Source organism: Periplaneta americana, chromosome 11 (assembly GCF_040183065.1).
Source record: "Periplaneta americana isolate PAMFEO1 chromosome 11, P.americana_PAMFEO1_priV1, whole genome shotgun sequence".
NCBI lineage: Eukaryota > Metazoa > Arthropoda > Insecta > Blattodea > Blattidae > Periplaneta > Periplaneta americana.
Window position 1 is genome coordinate 86,698,523 of NC_091127.1, and position 20,161 is coordinate 86,718,683.

The 20,161-nt window shown below is 37.0% G+C and overlaps 2 protein-coding genes across 6 annotated transcripts in view; both read right to left on the minus strand.

Annotated features, from left to right (window-relative positions):
* The window catches only part of LOC138709175 (zinc finger protein basonuclin-2-like), an 893,892-nt gene that overhangs the window by 678,968 nt on the left and 194,763 nt on the right, over positions 1 to 20,161 (minus strand). The gene's annotated exons all lie outside the window — the stretch shown is intronic.
* LOC138708667 (uncharacterized) lies at positions 14,799 to 17,418 on the minus strand. Its single transcript, XM_069838753.1, has 2 exons — positions 17,265 to 17,418; positions 14,799 to 16,479 (listed from the first exon to the last, which is right to left on the minus strand). Exon 2 carries the CDS (start codon positions 16,476 to 16,478, stop codon positions 14,799 to 14,801), a length of 1,680 nt encoding a protein of 559 aa, XP_069694854.1. The 5' UTR covers position 16,479; positions 17,265 to 17,418.

Genomic DNA, 20,161 nt, shown 5'->3' on the forward strand with positions numbered 1-20,161 from the left:
TGCAAGAAAAGTAAGGTACAGAATAGATGTGATAAATAAATTAATGTAGCAGTTAAATATAGGGAAATCAAGATTATACGCCATATTATACCTTTTCGGCATTCTAAAACTGTAATGAAAAACTATAAATATTGAAAAAGAACATTTTTTCAGACTTATGATTTACCACAATTTAAGTATGATTTCTCAACCTCACCAGCATTTTAGACCTTTCCGATATTAACCCTTACATACAATGATTGTATTGTCTTGATTTTATAATACGCAATAATCGTATACAAAACACGAAATGTCCTTGCTTAGGCTTGTGTCAAATTCGCTTCCGCTGCCTGTACTTCAAACGCCGACTACATTCTGTCCGGCGTCATATGTTCACCTCATACTAATACAAATATATCGATATCACGGCCCTAATTATTATGTAATTGACTTGGCGAATGGCTATTACATAAGAAAACAGAAGACATACGTTCGGTTCCGGTTCTTAAGACAGAGAGGTCATCACTTCCTGAACAATTCCTCTTCTTTAAAGGCTTTCTTACTCCCCGAAGAGAACATTGTAAATCCATATTTGGGTCTTCTTCAAACATGCAGTTAAGTAAACACGACTGACGCATCCAGATTCACAATGGACAAGCAACCATGTCTTACATGCACTGATTTCGAACTCACGACCACGACTGCCATGCAACATTAAAGCTTTGTACCTTAACACTTATGTACACTGTTGTCAGCCCCTGAATATTTTTTCCGAGGTAATTTATGGAATAATAAAGAAATTTAAGAAGTATGTTTCCTAAGAGAGAGTAAATTGTATCAACACGAAAAGTCACTCTGTTAAACGGTAGCTAGATCCAGCTCATTGCTTTTGTCCTACTATTTACGAAACCGGAGATGAATGATTATGATTAATAGAGAAACGAAGTCATGAATTAGGATAACTCACTAATCACTAAGTGCATGATCACACAGTAATCACAGAACAAAACCGCAGTTATCAAATATGCAACCGCCTCTACAATTAACTCGGAGCGCAGAATTAAGGGTAAACTGGGATCAAATAGTTTGATTTAATTAGAGGAAACCGACAACTCGACTAGACCAATTAATGTGCTTGTATATTCTTTAGTTTCTTTTGTGCTTAGATTTGTATATTGTGTGCATCAAAATTATGTTATTGCTTTCACTTCAAATTTTTATGACGTGAATATAAGTCACGACATTGGAAAGGAATGAAGCTGTTTGTACCTATTTAAAATAAGCTAATTTTTGTCAAGATTGAAGAAAATCATAGGCGTTTAAAATTTACGTAATAACCGCAGTTATTCTCTGACAATAGTAGTGGATGTAGCACTCGACTTTTACAACCAATACAGTCGACTATTTTATTGTTATTTTCGTACAATCTCATATTAAATGGATCCAACGTCGATAATATCCGAACATGCAGGTGTGAAAATTGAAATATCAAATACATGTATCTGCACTTGTATATTCAGTTTGAATACATAACACTGAATCTAAAACTACTGTAAGTTTCACATGGGAAACTAATTACGTAACAGCCGATGGACACTAATATTAATTGAATCTTACCACTTCATACATAGAAAATGGTTACTCCTTTTTTTTTTTTTTAGCTCCTTCTGATTGGACATTGGTCGCGAGGCTCTCAAGGACAAATCGCTTGTCATTTGAAAAGGACAGTAAGCTTATATTAACTACATTCACCATCTTAACTAAAAAACTAAAATATCTAGCGAACTCGGATAAGATTTATGATCACGAAACGAAAATTTTTCTGCTTACAGGATATCTCTCTTGTCTTGTATTTGTCATGCTTCTCCAAGTGTAAACTTTGCGTCATGCTCAGGGCATGATAAAAGGGTCTTACTATTTCCTAGTATCAAGTGCTTAAGTGTAAGGACGAAAACATGATGATGATGATGGTGGTGGTGGTGGTGGTGGTGGTGGTGGTGGTGGTGGTGGTAGTGGCGGAAAGAATCCAATTAAAAATAATTATGTATTTAGTCGTCTAACTTATGTTAAATAAACCTTTGAAAGTGTTAGCACAGAAATCCATTCATTTGCATTTTTATAATCAAGTTTATTATTATTATTATTATTATCATTATTATTATTATTATTATTATTATTATTATTATTATTATTATTATTATTATTATTATTAAGCTCTATTACTAATGAACAATCACATTAGACTTACTAAAGTGACTTACAGAGAGATGGATCCCACTAATTTCATTGCTCATTTCCTTGAGAAGAGGATCACAAGTTGTTCAAATTCACCGTTAAGATGTTATTCGTGAAAATACTCAGTTGTATTGTATAATATGTTTAAAGTGCCTTAAATTAGAATAACATTGAAGCCACAATAATCACTTTAACACTGTTCGTGCCGTGCAAGTACAGCTGCAATCGGTTAATGAAGTGTACAAACTGTTGTTAAAGATCTTCCTCGAGGAAACGTTTTAGAAAACAATTCGTAGGTTTGTAGCAATTGATTGTGTAAGAACTGAGTCAACTAATGTTTTCATCAGAGTTTCTGCCTCAAGGAATATTTCTTGTTTAGTCCCCACCCCTTAATCGTAAATTAAATGGGGTGCAACGAGGGGGAGGGGTAAGAGAATGAGGAGGTAACAGTGTTCCCCCTAGGGCCGAGTCAAGCACTGGCTAATGTAGGCCTTTTCTCTTCGTGACTACAAATGTCTTGTCATCGAATGAAGTGAAACGAAGCTCAGGCACAAGTTGGCGTGACATTGTTCCTCAACTTCCCCAAGTTTTGTCAGACAGTTCTAAAAGGCTACTGCATATACTGCAGAAACTAATTATGCGGAAATTAAGTGCAAGTATGAAGCTTGTGAGTTTGGGTAATAAGACTGTCTGCAATTGGGTGAGAAAGTCTTGAGTATTTGTCAGTTAGAATACTTTGAAGTAAATTAATTATTTGCTATGGTCTGTCCTTACATTTGAATGTGAATAATGGCTATATGAGAAGGTTAAGAGAGCTAATTGCAGAATACAGGCTTCGAAATGAAATTTAAAGAAAATTAGAGACTGCATAAAGAAAGTTACTATATGAAATAAAGATGTAGGCCTATATGAGACAGCTATGTGTGAACAAGAAAATGGAATAAGTAGCGAAATAATACCATTGGCATAAATGAAGTAGCCTACAATTCAAAACTACTGAGAAATATCGAGTTTCCGAGAAAACAACGTGAAGTTAGAATAGACACTTTTGAGTAATCTTTCAACTGATAAAATAAGAGGAGAAATAATGTAATAATAATTCACTAAGCAAATAGGTCCACCGCTAAGGCTCAAGTAGTGACGATTGTAGCTATAATACTAGATCATATATACCCAGATTGCTCGGCCTTATAGGCTTTGACGGTAACAACTTTTGTCAGGTTTAGTATGCTGCCGTCTAGTTCTTACATAAGGAGTCACGTCGTAACTCCCATTTGAATTGTATTAGCGACTGTACTGCCATCTCGTGTTCGTTTATGGTAGACGGATGGCGATCCTGGCGGTTGTTCTCTTCAAAGTGCTGCCGTTTTTAACATAGAGAATGAGCAATCTGTTACATATATAATCTAGGCTATAACTTAAACGAACTACCGGCAAGGAAGTGGAAATTTGTGTCTTTCCCATGAGAAGTAGCCATGTGTCCCTTGTCTTGTACTTCTCATGTTACATTGTAACATGCTAACTATATTACCGGGAAGTTTTGTTACTGTAATTGATATTGGTTCATAATTTTCACAAAAATTAAAACCGTATATATTATCACAGGCGGTATTCTTGAAAATAGTTGGTGATAAAATAAATAGCTATTTTTTTTTTACAAATAGGCTATATGAAGAAAAACGGAGGTAAATACTTATTTATAGACTCACAATCAAATAACACTTTCTTCAGTATAGTCTATAATTTTATGTACGGGATATTCTGTGGAAAAAATTGATATAGGAAAGCTTTCCGCCTATAAAAGTACGAAATATGCAATCACACTATATTTTTCATCAGTTTCATATTTGGAAAATTAAGTTAGAGATAAAAAAGTGTATCATATTATTTAATCTTTAAGAAGTACAGACAGAAAGTATTCTAGCCATTAAAAATATCAATTATGGAATGTAGGCCTATATTTACTGAAATACCTACATTTCTGGTACAAAAAGAGTGGTGTATGGTCTTCAGCATGCATGCTTGTCTGTCGGTCTTTATACAGCGATTTCTTTTACACTGTATTTAATATTCAGTATCTGTGAACAAATTTATCTGGAAATAATGTTACATGATAATAAGATCTTACTAAAATAAATAACAAACAAACGGCGATTTACTCAAGATCGGCTCGAATGTGTTTTCTTCATTATTATTTCTTACATAAGGTAACTCACTGATGGAAACATACGAGAAGTTTTCAAAACCTTTTGTCAAAAATAGATTCTGTTATTTAAATAATTATACACACATAATAGAAAGCATCGTTAGATTGGACTATTAGTAATTAAAGACATTGGTATTATTTTAAAATGTTAAATTAACCACAGACTTTACTTAAACGGAACAATTCAGTCAAAAGTTTTTAGATATCAGGCTTTGTTAAACTGTAGTAACCTTAGCAGTTTCGCAAATATGGCAACATAAAAAACTTGTACTTTTCTGTAGACGAAATTGTAAATTCATCTTCAACATCTGTTCTTCTTTCTCACCACAAATAACTTACAAGCCAGATTTGATCACCTTGAGTTGATCTCTTAACATTTTCCAAATTCATTTTTCCAGTCATTCTATTTGTCAGGTAGGTAATATGCTAGTAATGTCACACTTCGATTATTGTGATGTTCTGTTAAGTGACCTAAGTTCTGAACTGTCAGTCGTGTTACAGCGAGTTCAGAATATGTGCGTCAGATACGTGTGCAACATCCGACGATGTGATCACATATCACCGTCCTTCGCAACTATTTCGTGACTCCGACTTAAAGAACGTAGAACTTTACACTCTTTGTCTTTACTCTTTCGAATTCTGCACACTTCAACACCAAATTATCTTTCGTCTCGTTTCTCTTACCTATACTCTAACCACGACGTAAAACCAAATCACTTATCTGTGGCACGCTAAATATAGAGCATTTTGTTATTCATCATCTTTTACAGTATCCACCTCGCGACAATGGAATTCCTTGTGACAAAGTATTAGGGGCTGCAAAACAATAAACATTTTTAAAAACAGCTTAAATGATAACCTTCTTAGCAATTCACTCCAATCATACTGACTTAAACTATGACTGACTACATTGTTACTTGTTCCTTTAGACATCATCCTGATAGCGCTGTATTTTAAAAATTGTCTCATAATAATCTCTTTCTATTATCTAACATTATTTGAAATATATTAAAATTCTGTGTATTTTAGTTTAATTCTGCTACACAGTTTTTATTTCATTGTTTAATTAATAGTACATAGTATTTTGCAGTTTAATTCATAAATAATTCTTGTATACATGTAACTCTTACCTAAATCAAAATGTTGAATTCTTTGTAGCTTATAAGTTCATACATAAATATGTATACTTTTTGCTGGTTGAGTGGAAGAGAAGGCCTTATGACCGTAACTCTCCCAGCTAAAATAAATCATTATTATTTTTATTCTTAATATGAGAATCGCATCATAAATCAATCTCAAGACTATATTTCAATATAGCTAACATCGAATTTAACTAGGCCTACCGATTTTCTTAAATATAAAAATAATGTAAGCACCGATGCGATCACTGTGCATAAGTAAATCATTTTTATGAATCTCTACAAAATTAATGTTAACTTACATGTCTGTTTAAATTACACTTTGTATAAATAAAGTCAGACAGATATCTTAGTTTTCGGAATACGATTACCTTTTGTGTGCAATGGGGAAAACAAAAACTCTTCTTCTTATGTGAGTGCATAGTGAGTCACTTAATATATTATGTATTTTACACAGCAGTTCATGAAAAACAGACAGGAATATAATAATAAATTAGTACCAAGACAAGAAACTTAATTATTGCGAGACGCGTAAACTACTTAATGATGAAGTACAGTATTTGCCATCTCAAAATCAGGGGCGGCTCCTTAAGGTTGTAGCAAGTTTGTGCTACAACCAACAATTTTAGAAGCCATAAACTGTTTAAAATAAGAGTCGAAGTAATTTATTTCTGTTTACTAGATCTTAGGTAGACCTACATGATTAATTTGCTTCATAGAATCGCGGGAATCGTTTGCAGAAGCCTCATAGTTGACTCGCCGGAGTGAACACACGTACTTCTTACTTCTTATGGAGCAGAGTGCATCTTAGGACCCTTTCTGCGGCGAAGAGATGAGAAAGGGTTTTTATAACGCAGCTTTAGAGTTATTGGTAAACGAAATTTTAAGTTCTACATATACTATGAGATAGGAGACAGTAGCTTTCGGCCACATTAAGGACTGAGGTTAGTGGAAGACAGGAAACAACACCCTCACTCGTTCTTATTCTGGTGAGAGAAACAGGTTTTCCTTCATTTTATGTTGGTGATGTAAGTATCTTAAGTCTAATTTCAAATATTTTGTTTTCGGTTCTGTTTCTTTATGATTGTAACTGCTGTGATGTGAGATTCGTTTGATTGAGTATTCATTTACATCTGTGATAACGAATTTGAATGACATCATGTGCGTCAGGAGTCACACGACAGCTGAACTGTGGCGCGAATGACAGACCAGTAGTGAGTAATCTCATAGTCAGAGTGCACGGTGACTCACAGCAGAAATTCCCAAGAAAATCGAGCCTTTTTGGGAGGGGTACATAACAACCCTTTTCCGATGCCAAGTACAGTTAAGTGAAAATAAAAGAAGTCTGCAATAAACGAGGTTTCGTTATTTCCGAGACAGGCATCTTCTGTGTACTTAATAAGACTGGTAAAACTCGAATGGAATTAATTTGTATCAACTCTTGGGGTGCGGCGACTTGTGACGGGGGGTGAATTTGCTTGCTTTTTCCACTCTGGAATTAATCCCATCCGAACTTTGCCAGTCTTATTAGGTAGGCTACACACAAGATGCCTTTCTTGGAAATAACGTAACCACTTTTTTGTATATTCCTATGATTTTCACGTAACTGTACCTGGCATCGGGAAGGGTTGTTATGTACCCCTCCCAAAAAGGCTCGATTTTCTTCGGCAATGCTACTGTGATACACCGTGCACTCTGATTATGAAATCACTCACTACTGTTCTGTCACCTCTCGCCGCAATTCAGCTGTCGATGTGATTCCTGACGCACACGACATCATTCAAATTCGTTATCAGAGATCGGAAACAACCCTGTATTTAATTAATGTTAACTATTGTGTTGTTAGAGGTAAATGTTTGAAGATGTCTTTCGGGTTTTAGTTAACAAAGATTAATACTGTACAGTCTTCACCTAATAACCGTTACAATTTTGGAATAAAAGTCTGAGATTAAGCGACTTGCCAGACCAACTCCGTTCCTTGAAATATCACAATATGTTAAAACGAAGACTACATCGTTTAATGTAAATTTTAATCCAGACGTATATGAAAAGTTTCAGTGGATGTGAAAAAAGGAAATCATTACTTTGTTTTCCATATTGTTCGCAAGAGCAAGGAGACTCGTGCAGATTTTCATTACAAATAGGTGCGTTATTGTGCTTTTCTAAAAGTAGATTGGGATATTTTTGCGTTACATTCTTTTGAATATTTTCTAGTTTTAAGAATTGTTTGATTTGGCGTGGGTATTATTATAAAATTATGTTTTTACTTCCGAATATTCTATGTTCTGTTGTGTCCCTGACCTATTCATGCAATAACGGTATAATTCTGGCCGGACGGTATCTAAAAAAACTGTATAATTATTGACTTTATGAAAATAAACCTCTAAATGTTTCAGCCACCATCTGCCACTATTCAAAATGCCGAAAACTTGCCAACAGAGTTATGGTTCCACTCAATTTCTCCTCTTCTTGATGCTCGCACCTCGGCAAGAACGCAGCACACAGTTGATTTAGTATCGGGGACATCTGCGATCAAGGATTGAAAATGATGACATCCACGTAGAATTTAACATCTTCATTTATGAACAGATGTATCTTTCACATGCAATAAATCTACCATGCGCAGCCAAAGGTTTTACTTTGTCTTCCTATGGAAGTCACCCAGAATTATTTCCGGCTGAACATTTATCGTTCTCGGTCGAGATCGAATCCGTGTACTTTGGGTTCTTAGGCAAGAACAGTAATCACTGGATCACCGATGAAAATATGTTTTATAAGTTAGGTACTGTGTTATGTATTTTCGTTGATCGCAGCCTAAACAAGTGATAAAGCTCAGCTTTTAGTGTTGGCATAATTTTATTCTACAGTAGGTCGAACTTTGGCATCTCAATGGACATTTCTCAGTTGTGAATGTCACATTCTGATTGACTTCTTGGACCTCGAACTTATTTCGCCTTCATTAACGTCAACTTAATGTATTATCTTTAATAGTTTCAGATCGACCAGGAGATCGTGGCAGACATGGTTCTGGGATTCGCCTACAGGTGTCATCTCTCTGCGGGAGCTGCATAAATCCCAGGAAGCCATAAGAGCTTCTAAATTGGACCACGGCAGGCCGGAGAATGCAGCTCCCTCGGGTAGATGACGCCTTGGTGAGTCGCGAAATCTGTGGTGACCGATCTTCGGGTCAAATGATGCAGCAGAAAGCAAGCGAACAGATGCCATCGATCTGAGGAGGCGAAATATTAACTGAGAGACGGAGGGGAGTTTCTATGTGTGCACGGACTTCGCCAGAATCGATAAGACGACACCAAGCAGTGAATCACGTGCTTGAAGAACGATCCAAAGAACTTCAGTTATCATTCCAATGCAAGGCGATTGCACAATAAGCCTAAGGCTACGGTATTTGCCTGCGGACCCGGCTCCGGAAGAAAGAAAAAGCCTGATTAAAGGTGATTTAGCGTGTCAGTTTTCGGCAATAAAATCTGGCGAATTATACATTACATTACATATGTAATTTATTGACTTACCTCAGGTGTGTAATAAGTTCTAGGATTGTTCACTACTGGAAATATGGCACCATAATTTTTGTACCAGTTCTTCGTACATACGTATCATAAACAGAGATTCACTGCTCTATTACGTAAGTCTACTAAATTGCCATGCACTAAACTGAACTGCACTGAATGGGAATCAGCTGTATACTAATGCTCTAAACTTGACGTCTCTTCAGTCTGTGTTATACATGTATATGTCCATACTATGCAACACAAAACCTTCCCACATTCGATGCAGGGGAAATGTACACACTATTTTTTCAGCAGTCGCGTTCGGTCTATAACAGTAAAAGGCCGTAGAGATTTACGAGGCGAAGTCCGTTTCCTGACGAAGGCTCTGTAATTTGTGACTGTGATTTAATGGACCGACAAACATTTTTCAAATACTACGGGATATAGAGATAGAGGAGAAATGTTTAATGAGATTTATAGTGAAAATTTAAATATATGAAGAATATATTTTCCTTATCCAACTTACAGAAATTATTCTGCTAACTTTCATACATATTGCTGTCGGTAATTTATTGAACAATACTATAATGAGGCCGGCAGAAGAGGAACTAAATTCTTAATCAAAACTTAGGTGATTGACTCGATATTGCTTCTACTCTGTTCAGTTTCGTGCATAATGTTGCCATAAAGGAGCAATAGCAGTTATAGTACTAGGACCAATAGACATTACATGCTATTGTACCGATATTGCCTTTATTCTACATTTGAATTGTGGTTTGTAAAATCGGTTCTGGGATTTGTGCTGCAGCGAGGGATTCTCACGTGCATTAGGGCAAGTCTCCTGATGTGACATGAACTTGTCTCCTGCTCGCCGCCGTTTCTTGCGGAAATTGGCCTTTAGGTTACTTTGATTGCACGGCATTGCATACTGTACACGCCACTCCCAATCCAGACACAACATGAAATTACAAATGAATTGGCCTTTCAGATCATCAAAAACTTTTTGACTAAGTATACACATTGTAGCCTTTTAGATCAGGCAATATTACCAACTTTAATAGAGTGTATACTCCTGATTCTTTAGAACGAGATAACTTACATCTAACTATGAAATTTAAAGTTCAATGACTAGATGCCCAGAACATCGATTTTTCTCGTAGGAGTTAGGATTTGAATCCTGTTGTGATTGACAAAGACGATAATTGAAGATTTCTTAAGGGTCGAGATTTACGGTACTGCAAAGTCGCCCGCCATTAACTCTTTATGACCTGAATTTTTACATATTTTGTATGATTTTCTACAAGTATGGGTGCACAAGGTCATAGAGACACCATAGAGAAACAAAAAAACAAAGAAATCCTCTTCCTAATAACAGCTTGCCAAAGAACTGGCGGGTACTGCACTCTATAGGTAAAGAACGAAACTACTTCTGAGGATACCAATGAAATCATCTGGCAAATCATATGAGTCAGAGATTACAGAAATGTTAGTAATTCCAAATGGACTCATTCGAGCGGAAAGAGTTCATGTTGAATAGGGTCGTGGTCACCGGTTCGAATCACGCCTTGTGTTCTAGAGGTGGCTCCTTGTACCTAGAAGTCCCGTCATTTGTGCACATAGTAGGGCTATGTATGTAAAGTGGAAGATAAAACCTCGACGTCGTAAGGTAGACGAAGACAGACAAACAAACTACCACTTCCTTTCCATAATTTTTTCATAATTCACTATCATAACCCACTAGTTCAGAAATTAACTGGGAACTTACTTACTTACAAATGGATTTTAAGGAACGCGCAGGTTCATTGCCGCCTTCACATAAGCCCGCTATCGGTCCCTACCCTGTGCAAGATTAATCCAGTCTCTATCATCATATCCCATCTCCCACAAATCCATTTTAATATTATCCTCCTATCTACGTCTCGGCCTTCTCAAAGGTATTTTTCTCTCCGCCATCCCAACTCTATATGCATTTCTGGATTCGCCCATACCTGCTACATGCCCTGCCCATCTGAAACGTCTGGAATTAATGTTCTTAATTATGTCAGGTGAAGAATACAATGCGTGCAGTTCTGCGTTGTGTAACTTTCTCCATTCTCCTGTAACTTCATCCCTCTTAGCCCCAAATATTTTCCTAAGAACCTTATTCTCAAACACCCTTAATCTCTGTTCTTCTCTCAAAGTGAGAGTCCAAGTTTCACAACCATACAGAACAACCTCTAATATAACTGTTTTATAAATTCTAGCTTTCAGATATTTTGACAGCAGACTAGTTGACAAAAGCTTCTCAACCGAATAATAACACGCATTTCCCATATTTATTCCGCGTTTAATTTCCTCCTGAGTGTCATTTATATTTGTTACTGTTGCTCCAAGATATTTGAATTTTTCCACCTCTTCGAAAGATAAATCTCCAATTTTTATATTATCATTTCGTAGAATATTCTGGTCACGAGACATAATCATATACTTTGTCTTTTCGGGGTTTATTTCCAAACCTATCGCTTTACTTGCTTCAAGTAAAATTTATCCTCCCATCTACGTCTTGGCCTCCCATAAGATATCAGACAGTACCTCTCACTTGACGATGTGTCAGAGGAAGAACAATTGTTTGTATACATCTGAAGTCTGACTACTCGTTACTAGTCCGAGATGTACGCAATGCAGGGGGGAAGGAACTAACCACCCTAAGCAATTATCTCCTGACTTAGTTGCCTCATAAGTGATGCCTTATTCATGTCATTTATGAGGTTCAAACCTGTCCTCGGACAGTTGACTAAAGAACATTATTATTATTATTATTATTATTATTATTATTATTATTATTATTAGTCAATAATTCAACATTTTTACTCATTTATTCTCGATTTTGTGAGGATTGCGAAGAACGTTAGACACTGAAAGAAGAAGAAATTCTGTGGTGATGTGGATGAGACCACAACTTGAAGCAGCACAAGAAAAACAAAAGATGAAGGACACAGAGATTTTGTGGAAGAGATCTCATTATCCACTTCCCTTCCTAAAGGCGAACCCTGGTTATAATGATTAGTAGTATGAAGCACTGAGATACGGTAATTAATGTATGGATATGTGTTACTGTGACACAGTTCTGAGTAACTTAATAAAGTCATTACGTGGGTTGCTAAGTCATTGTGGGCTGCACAAGTAATTGTATGAGTTTATTTTGGCGTGGGATGTGAGTCATTCCAACACGACTTTGAAGGGTTTCTTGAGGCATCAATCGTCAGGTATGAAGAACATTTAATAGCCTGTGTTTCAGAGCCAAATACTTGGCGCACCCTTGACAATGTTTTCGGCAGGACATACTAAAGCAGCGTTCCGTTCTCTTTGTACAGGAGGTGGTGGGTGCTCTCTGGACAAGGTAAAACTTTGTTTAACCGCCTCGTTAACACATCGGCTGGGCCCCCATCTTTGTCATAAAAACCTCGTGCTATGGCCTTCTTCCACGCCTGCGGCCCGGAGCTGAAGGCTTTTATTCAAGTTTTTCTCCCCTCGCTTTATTTCTTGCTCTAACTTTGGAACGTTCGCTGTTGTTTATTTTGAAATTTGTAAAACAACTTCTGGTTTTGAACGCCCGTATGGCGCTAAGACTTTTAAAGTGTGCATTAAATTCAGAAAATGTGTGACGTTGCTTCATTCTCTTTATGTTCATTTTCTCTAACGACCTACAATTAATGCATCTAATATGAGGAATAAGTGTACGATATTAATGGATTTCCGATGGCAGTTGGCCTTGCTATCGTCGCATTGGAATCGTTTTCCGGTCTGTTCGCGCTAAGATAATGAGTCATCGGTTAGGGTGGGGGGCTAAATTTAAGCAGAATTCCCTACGCTACAAAATTACGTCCATTTAAATTTCCTGCAAGTCAAATTAATCATTAATTGATTGGTGTTCAAAAATCGATGAAGTGTACATAGATATTCTAAGCAGAACCTTCAGCTATGGCGCAAGAGATAGAGCTTCAGAGTGCAAATCTAGCAGAACTAGATTCCAGTCTAAACAGAAAAGTGTAACTTTATTTACTTTTGATAATTACTGCACTGTCTTAAGCGAAGACCTTGCGTTATGCTAACCAAATGTCCAGTGATTCTCATTTCCTGTGAATGTCTAACATTGGTTAAGAGTTTGGAGAAGCATGTTTGCCAGCCAGAAGACTCAGTGACTTGCAAAATGTAATAGTAGACCCCTAATTTTATATCGGAATGTTATGAATTATCATTAGGAAACTGTTGCAGTAGTAAAAGTAATAGAACCTCTCATTAAACTCTATGGGTCGATTTCTAAAACGAGATCTAGACCACTGCCATGGCTTTAAACCGTGTTTAGATTAATAAAACGAGGTCTTTTTCATTTTTCTGAGCCATGGCTCGAAACTATTGTCTGAAGCAGAGACCATGACTGGGATAGGTTTAAAACCATAGGTTCATGTATACAAGATGAAGGTAGTAAATCAGCTGAATGATTATCAAAGGAAAATTTGTATCTACGAGCATTAAATCACCGGATTAGAGTGACTAGACACTGGAATAATTCTTAATAACTATATAACAACGATAATTTCAGGCGAATATTTAGATTTTTGAAGGAATCAACGCAAAATTTAGCAAGAATGCTAAATACGCGTAATAATCAGCAATGAAATACAAGCGGCGGCGTGTTGACAATTCATTTCATTACACTTTCTTATTGCTTTGAAGAAAGTAAGATATAACATTTTATATTAATTATATCTTTATGCCTATAAGATGATACAACTCAATTCTTAGTATATTCAAATTAGTTTTGGATATGTTATTTAAAACTCGAGATTGACGTGGGTCTACAAGAATATGAAGGTTTAATCCTACTGGGGCTTTCCACGAAGTATTATATGTGAAAACAGAACCATACTACATTTTAGTATCAATTGAAATTTTAATCCAGTTAATATTTAGGTTATTAATTCCTTAGAACCGGATTTTCAGACAGTTAATGTTAGTATTAGTTACGAACAAAGGATAAACTACAATATAAACGCTCGATTTGTACTATTGGTCAATATCATTCTGACACCTAAAAATCCGTTCCCTATTAAATACTAAGTAATGCTAGTATTTTAAACGCACATATTATATTCTGTAAATTAGTAAATAGAACAATACATTAACTCAGAGCAAAAGAATGTGGGTTACTGCAATTCAATAAAAATATTAATGCCGATGTTAATTTCTTTCTAATGTCGACTGTTTATCAGCAATAAAAGTCGATTCTTAGCTCCGCTGCCTTCTACATAAAACTCACGTACCTCGGTTTCTTCTTAAGCCGCATCTCGACTTCGTTTTTAGAAATTGCATAAGGATTCAGACCTCTATCGCAGTTTAAAAGCCGAGGTTTGGAACCATGATTTTGTCCTTGTTTTAGAAATCAATCCTATGTTTTAAGCTTTTTATAAAGAAGAACAAAATATCATAGCAAGTAGGGTAAGGATGGGGCAAACGGACAGTCTAAGCAAATTTTTCGAAATAACACGACAACATTTCACATTTCAACCTTCTTTTCAACTTGCTAATATCTTAAAATCTTTATTCGAATTAATGCTGACACTAACACTTCTTAAAAAAAATTATTCTATTCAGGAAAATTTAAACAATTGTATGATCATCATATGTCCGTTTGCCCCTATAGTGCGGGGCAAATGGACACTTTCTTGGGGCAAACGGACACTTCATTGTTTAATCACTCTCATCACTGTAGCAATCCTCACAAACGAAGTACGGATCATTTCCATTTTCCACACACACAACATGGAACCAGGAGGCACAATTGAGACATTTCACCCAGTTTTCGCCTTGCTTATATAGCTTTTTACACACTTTGCACATGTCATCACTGTCCTTAGCACGCGCATCAGATTTCGTTTTCTTTGTGTTCCTAGCTGCTGCCTTGGCCTTTTTGTTCTTGAGTTCGGCGATGAATGATGTATTTTTCAAAATTTGAGATTCTCCCACTTTACGTTTTCTTTGTCCAATTCCTGAAGTTGATGGAATTGGGCTAAGTTCCTCAAGACTTCTTCCGTTTGGAATTTCTTCTCTCGGCTGTGTCACAGTGCTCTCTCTTAACTCCTCCGCTTCATTATTTCGTGGTGATGAAGTATGGCCTACTGTTTGCACTTCTGGATTCTCTGCATTTGGAAGTGGGGAATTTGTGTCTTCGTGAACAGCTGCAGGAACAAATACATGGTCAGGCAAGCGATCCGGGTTGAATGGATGAATTCCGCAAGCGTCGAAGCCATGTACAGCAATCCCGACTGTGGCTGCCCGATTCCATGCTTCGGCAAAAATAGCTCCAAATGCCACTTTGTTGATCCCTTTGCCGGGATTTCTTCTTACGTAGCTTCTGCAGCTATCATTGTAGAATGTCTTCAGAGGACCAAAGAGAGCAACATCAAGCGGTTGTAGTCTGTGGGTACTGTGTGGAGGCAAACACAGCATATGTACATTGTTGACGACAGCCTTCTCTAGAGTAGGGGGATCTGAGCAGTGAGAGCCATGTCCATCCAGAATTAGTATTACAGGTCCAAGAGGCTTCACATTAATAAAATGATCCAAGAACTGGGAAAACTGTTCCCATTTCATATACCCGCTCTCTGAGAGGACAATTTTTGTTCCGGATGGCATTCCTAATTCAAAGTTGTCATTATATCTCTGTCCTTTCATGACCACGAAAGGAGGAACATACTGTCCTGTCGCAGAAACACATGCCATCACACTAACTGTTTCTCCCTTTTCACAGTTAGTCTGGCTAACCACGTCTCTTTTCCCACGCATGGATATAACCTTCCTTGGTTTGTAAATCAACTGTAGGCCCGTCTCGTCGCAGTTGTAAATATGTGAAGGTTTGTTCCATAGGCTCAGTTCATCCATCAGTTTTGACAAATTGCTGTAAAATACAGCGATTTTGTCTTTGGTCATCCCTTTGGCTCGAGAGTACGACAGACCTTCAGCAACGCGTAAACTAAGATTTTGGTGACGACTGAGAAACCCTCTAATCCAGTCTTTTCCCGCAGCTTGAAGATCGTTGTTGAAATTGTGCTTTATTCCATTGGAAAATGCATATCTGTAAGCAAGGCTACGTAGTTCCTTGTACGTTAACCCGTACCCAATGGTGTCGAGTTTGAGAAGGTGTTCTACAAACTGCAATTCAGTCTCTTTTGTAAATGTTGTGTGCTGTCCGAATTTTGGAATGTTTTCATTGCTTATGACCCTCCTCCTTAGAGTATTTCGGGGAACTGAAAATGTTTTAGCCGCCGTGGATAGAGGCATTCCATCGACTTTAAACGCCCTCATCGCTAGTTGCATATTTTCTTCACTCCAAGAGCATCTGTCTGTTGTTCTTACACGATCTCGTACCATTCTGTAATTAAAATATAATCCAAAAATAAGCAATAACGATTAAAATTTATTTAATTAATTAGATATTTAAGGAGGTTTATATGAGTACAGTAGCGGATACACGTTTCACAAAAAAAAATTACAGATCTAAATAAACATTCTAATTGGCTTCATATTGAAAGTTCAGATTTTAAAATACCGGTATGTATTTAAAAAAATTGCAATACGTCTGCTCTAGAAAATTGCTAATTTTTCATTCAAATTTAACTACTGAGGTCCATCGTCTATATTATGATCTCAGCTTTAAGTAAAAAAAAAAATAGTAATTGGCTTGCGTTTACTCAGTTTAGGTGTAATCTTGTTTTTTTTTTGTGATTATCTTACATGATTTTTTTTAAAGAAAAATTCTATTCCAGAAACATATTCACAGTTACTGCATATATTATATATCAAATTAAAGATAAACTCATGTAGAATAAGCTTGCAAAATTTGAATAAAATCCATTTAGAAACAGTAAAGTTATTAATTGCATAAGGGCTTCAAATAAAAAAAAAAAATAGAACGTGTCCGTGTGCCCCCACTGGCAGATGTCCGTCTGCCCCCAAGTGCACGGTTTGCTTTTAGTGTATGAAAAATCCAACAGATGGAAGAAGTATGTTGTTCCGGTAATCTAGCTGGCAGAGGAGGCTCTGAACTACCGCCATCTCATGCCACAACGTCCGGGACTCTATAGAAATCTCAACAATCCTTAATTCCTAAAAATGTTTTTGTATAAAACCCACTTCTGAACAAAATATATTTCTTACCTGTTCAAGTTTTTAAGCAAGATGATGACCTAAAATGGCGATTTCCAGCAGAATCTTTACACACACGTTTAAACACGTCTCACTGCAACAGCTTGACTCACAGGAAGTGGTATTGCCAACTTCAACAATATTAAAGCGCTAATTTTCTTACCGAGTGTCCGTTTGCCCCCATGTCCGTTTGCCCCATCCTTACCCTAAATACCTTCAATTACTTACTTACAAATGGCTTTTAAGGAACCCGGAGGTTCATTGCCGCCCTCACATAAGCCCACCAACGGTCCCTATACTGTGCAAGACTAATCCAGTTTCTATCATCATAGCCCACCTCCCTCAAGTCCATTTTAATATTATCCTCCCATCTACGTCTCGGCCTCTCCAAAGATCTTTTTCCCTCCGGTCTCCTAACTAACACTCTATACCGTCGCGAGAGGTGACTTTGTGCCATGAGGTTGACTTTGTGCCATTCGCGAAAAACGTATGGAAGTATTCTTTAAGACTGTGACAAGGTTTTAAAGTCTACTTCCTTACGTTTAGTAGTCTTTAAAACCTTGTGACAGTTTTAAAGACTACTTCCTTACGTTTTTTTTATGAAATGCGCGAATGGCACAAAGTCACCCTCCTGGTACAAAGTCACCCCGCGCTACGGTATTCATTTCTGGATTCTCCCATATGTGCTACATGCCCTGCCCATCTCAAACGTCTGGATTTAATGTTCCTAATTATGGCAGGTGAAGAATACAATGCGTTCAGTTCTGCGTTGTGTAACTTTCTCCCTCTTAGTCCCAAATATTTTCCTAAGAACCTTATTCTCAAACACCCTTAATCTCTGTTCCTCTCTCAAAGTGAGTGTCCAAGTTTCACAACCATACAGAACAACCGGTAGTATGACTGTTTTATAAATTCTAACTTCAAGATTTTTTTGAGAGCAGACTAGATGACAAAACTTCTCAACCGAATAATAACAGGCATTTCCCATATTTACTCTGCGTTTAATTTCCTCCCGAGTGCCATTTATATTTGTTACTGTTGCTCCAAGATGTTTGAATTTTTCCACCTCTTAGAAGGATAAATCTCCAATTTTTATATTTCCATTTCGTACAATATTCTGGTCACAAGACATAATCATATACTTTGTTTTTTTCGGGATTTACTTCCAAACCTATCTCTTTACTTGCTTCAAGTAAAATTTCCGTGTTTTCCCTAATCGTTTGTGGATTTTCTCCTAACATATTCACTTATATAAAAAGAAATAATTCAATGACGATAATAATGAATTCGAACGTCTGTTATTTGCAGGAGTAGAGACTTGTTAGGAAGGTGTGCTGCATGATACCGAAGACACTGACATTAAACAGAAAGTGATTCCAAAGTAAATCTCACAGAGCTTGTGGTGCTGTCCAATCTTTTATTTTAAAACTCCTGCCTTAGTGGAATGTCTGTTTAAACAGGTTCGAGTCGTAAACCTACAAAAGTACTACCGCGCTATGGAAAAAGACCCCTATGTGCACACCAGTGAAGGAGTTCTTTTGACATAAAGTTTATAACCTTTTCATACGTAAACACACGTATTTTTCTCCGTCTTGTTAACTTGGGTGTCTGGTTGACAGGCATATCAAACTGTGAAGGCTGGGAAGTGATAATAAAATCATGGGCATGGTAGAACAGCATATTGCAAAGTAACTTCTGGTGCAAGAGAGGTTTAGATACCTTGGATAAACTTGTAAGTTATGTAAAAGAGGCATAACTCGCTATTTCAATAGATAACACAGGTTCTCATATATAGGTCTACACCCACCTTCATTTACGTTGAGTTAATAATTACACACGACCTCAGCTGTGACTCAAGTTGTAGCGTTCCTGGCTAAAATCCAAAGAACCTAGGTTCGATTCTGGGCAATGAACTGGATGTATGAACTTTGTCTTTTGATGGTGCTATGTTGCATTGGGCAGTGACCATGCGTCATACTGGTCGCATGATCAGGAAGTAATGCTACTTGTGGCTGTCTACTATTGAATGGTGGATATAATGGTAGTGATGGTGAAATAACCCATTTAATTAATTTTATTAATTATTAGTAACTTAATGATTTTCAAACTGTGCGACACGGTTCCTAGGGGCATCGGGATTTCGGTCAAGGGTGCCGTCGAAGTTTTTCTGGTAGGAACACAAAAACGCACTGTTATATGTAACTGTTCGTTAGTATCTTCAAATGTAAGTTATTCACAATGTCAGTTTACTTTATCCCTAGATTGGAAGTCTTAACATAATAGGCCTATAACTAAGTTATACAAATATAGGTACAATCCATTCCATCCTCGAAAAATCTACGTAAAGATTAATTTTTTGGTCCTACAGAATACGTCTGTTTCGGTAACAATATTAGAGGAGAAAAATTCGCTCTGGCGCCGGGCATCGAACCTGGGTCCTTGGTTCTACGTACCAAACGCTCTAATCATTGAGCTACGCCGAAGTCCAGTCCACAGCACCTGATCGAATCCTCCTCTTCCTCCTCCTCCAGTGTTTTCCCCTTTTTTCTTCGAGCAACAATGCATATTACTGTGGAATCCCGGCCATCAAGTCACTCAACTGAGTGCGCTCCTTGTACAATGGCAGTTGACTTAATATAAAAATGTCAAGATATATGGTACCCTACATGCCAAACTTGTGGTCAGGCCACAAAGGGAAAAACACTGGAGGAAGGGGATTCGATCCGGTGCTGTGGATTGGACTTCGACGTAACTCAATGGTTAGAGCGCTTGGTACGTAGAATCAAGAACCCGGATTCGATCCCCGGCGCCGGAGCGAATTTTTCTCCTCTAATATTAATTGTTACCGTAACAGACGTATTTTGTAGGACCAAAAAATTAATCTTTACGTAAAATATAAATGATTTACA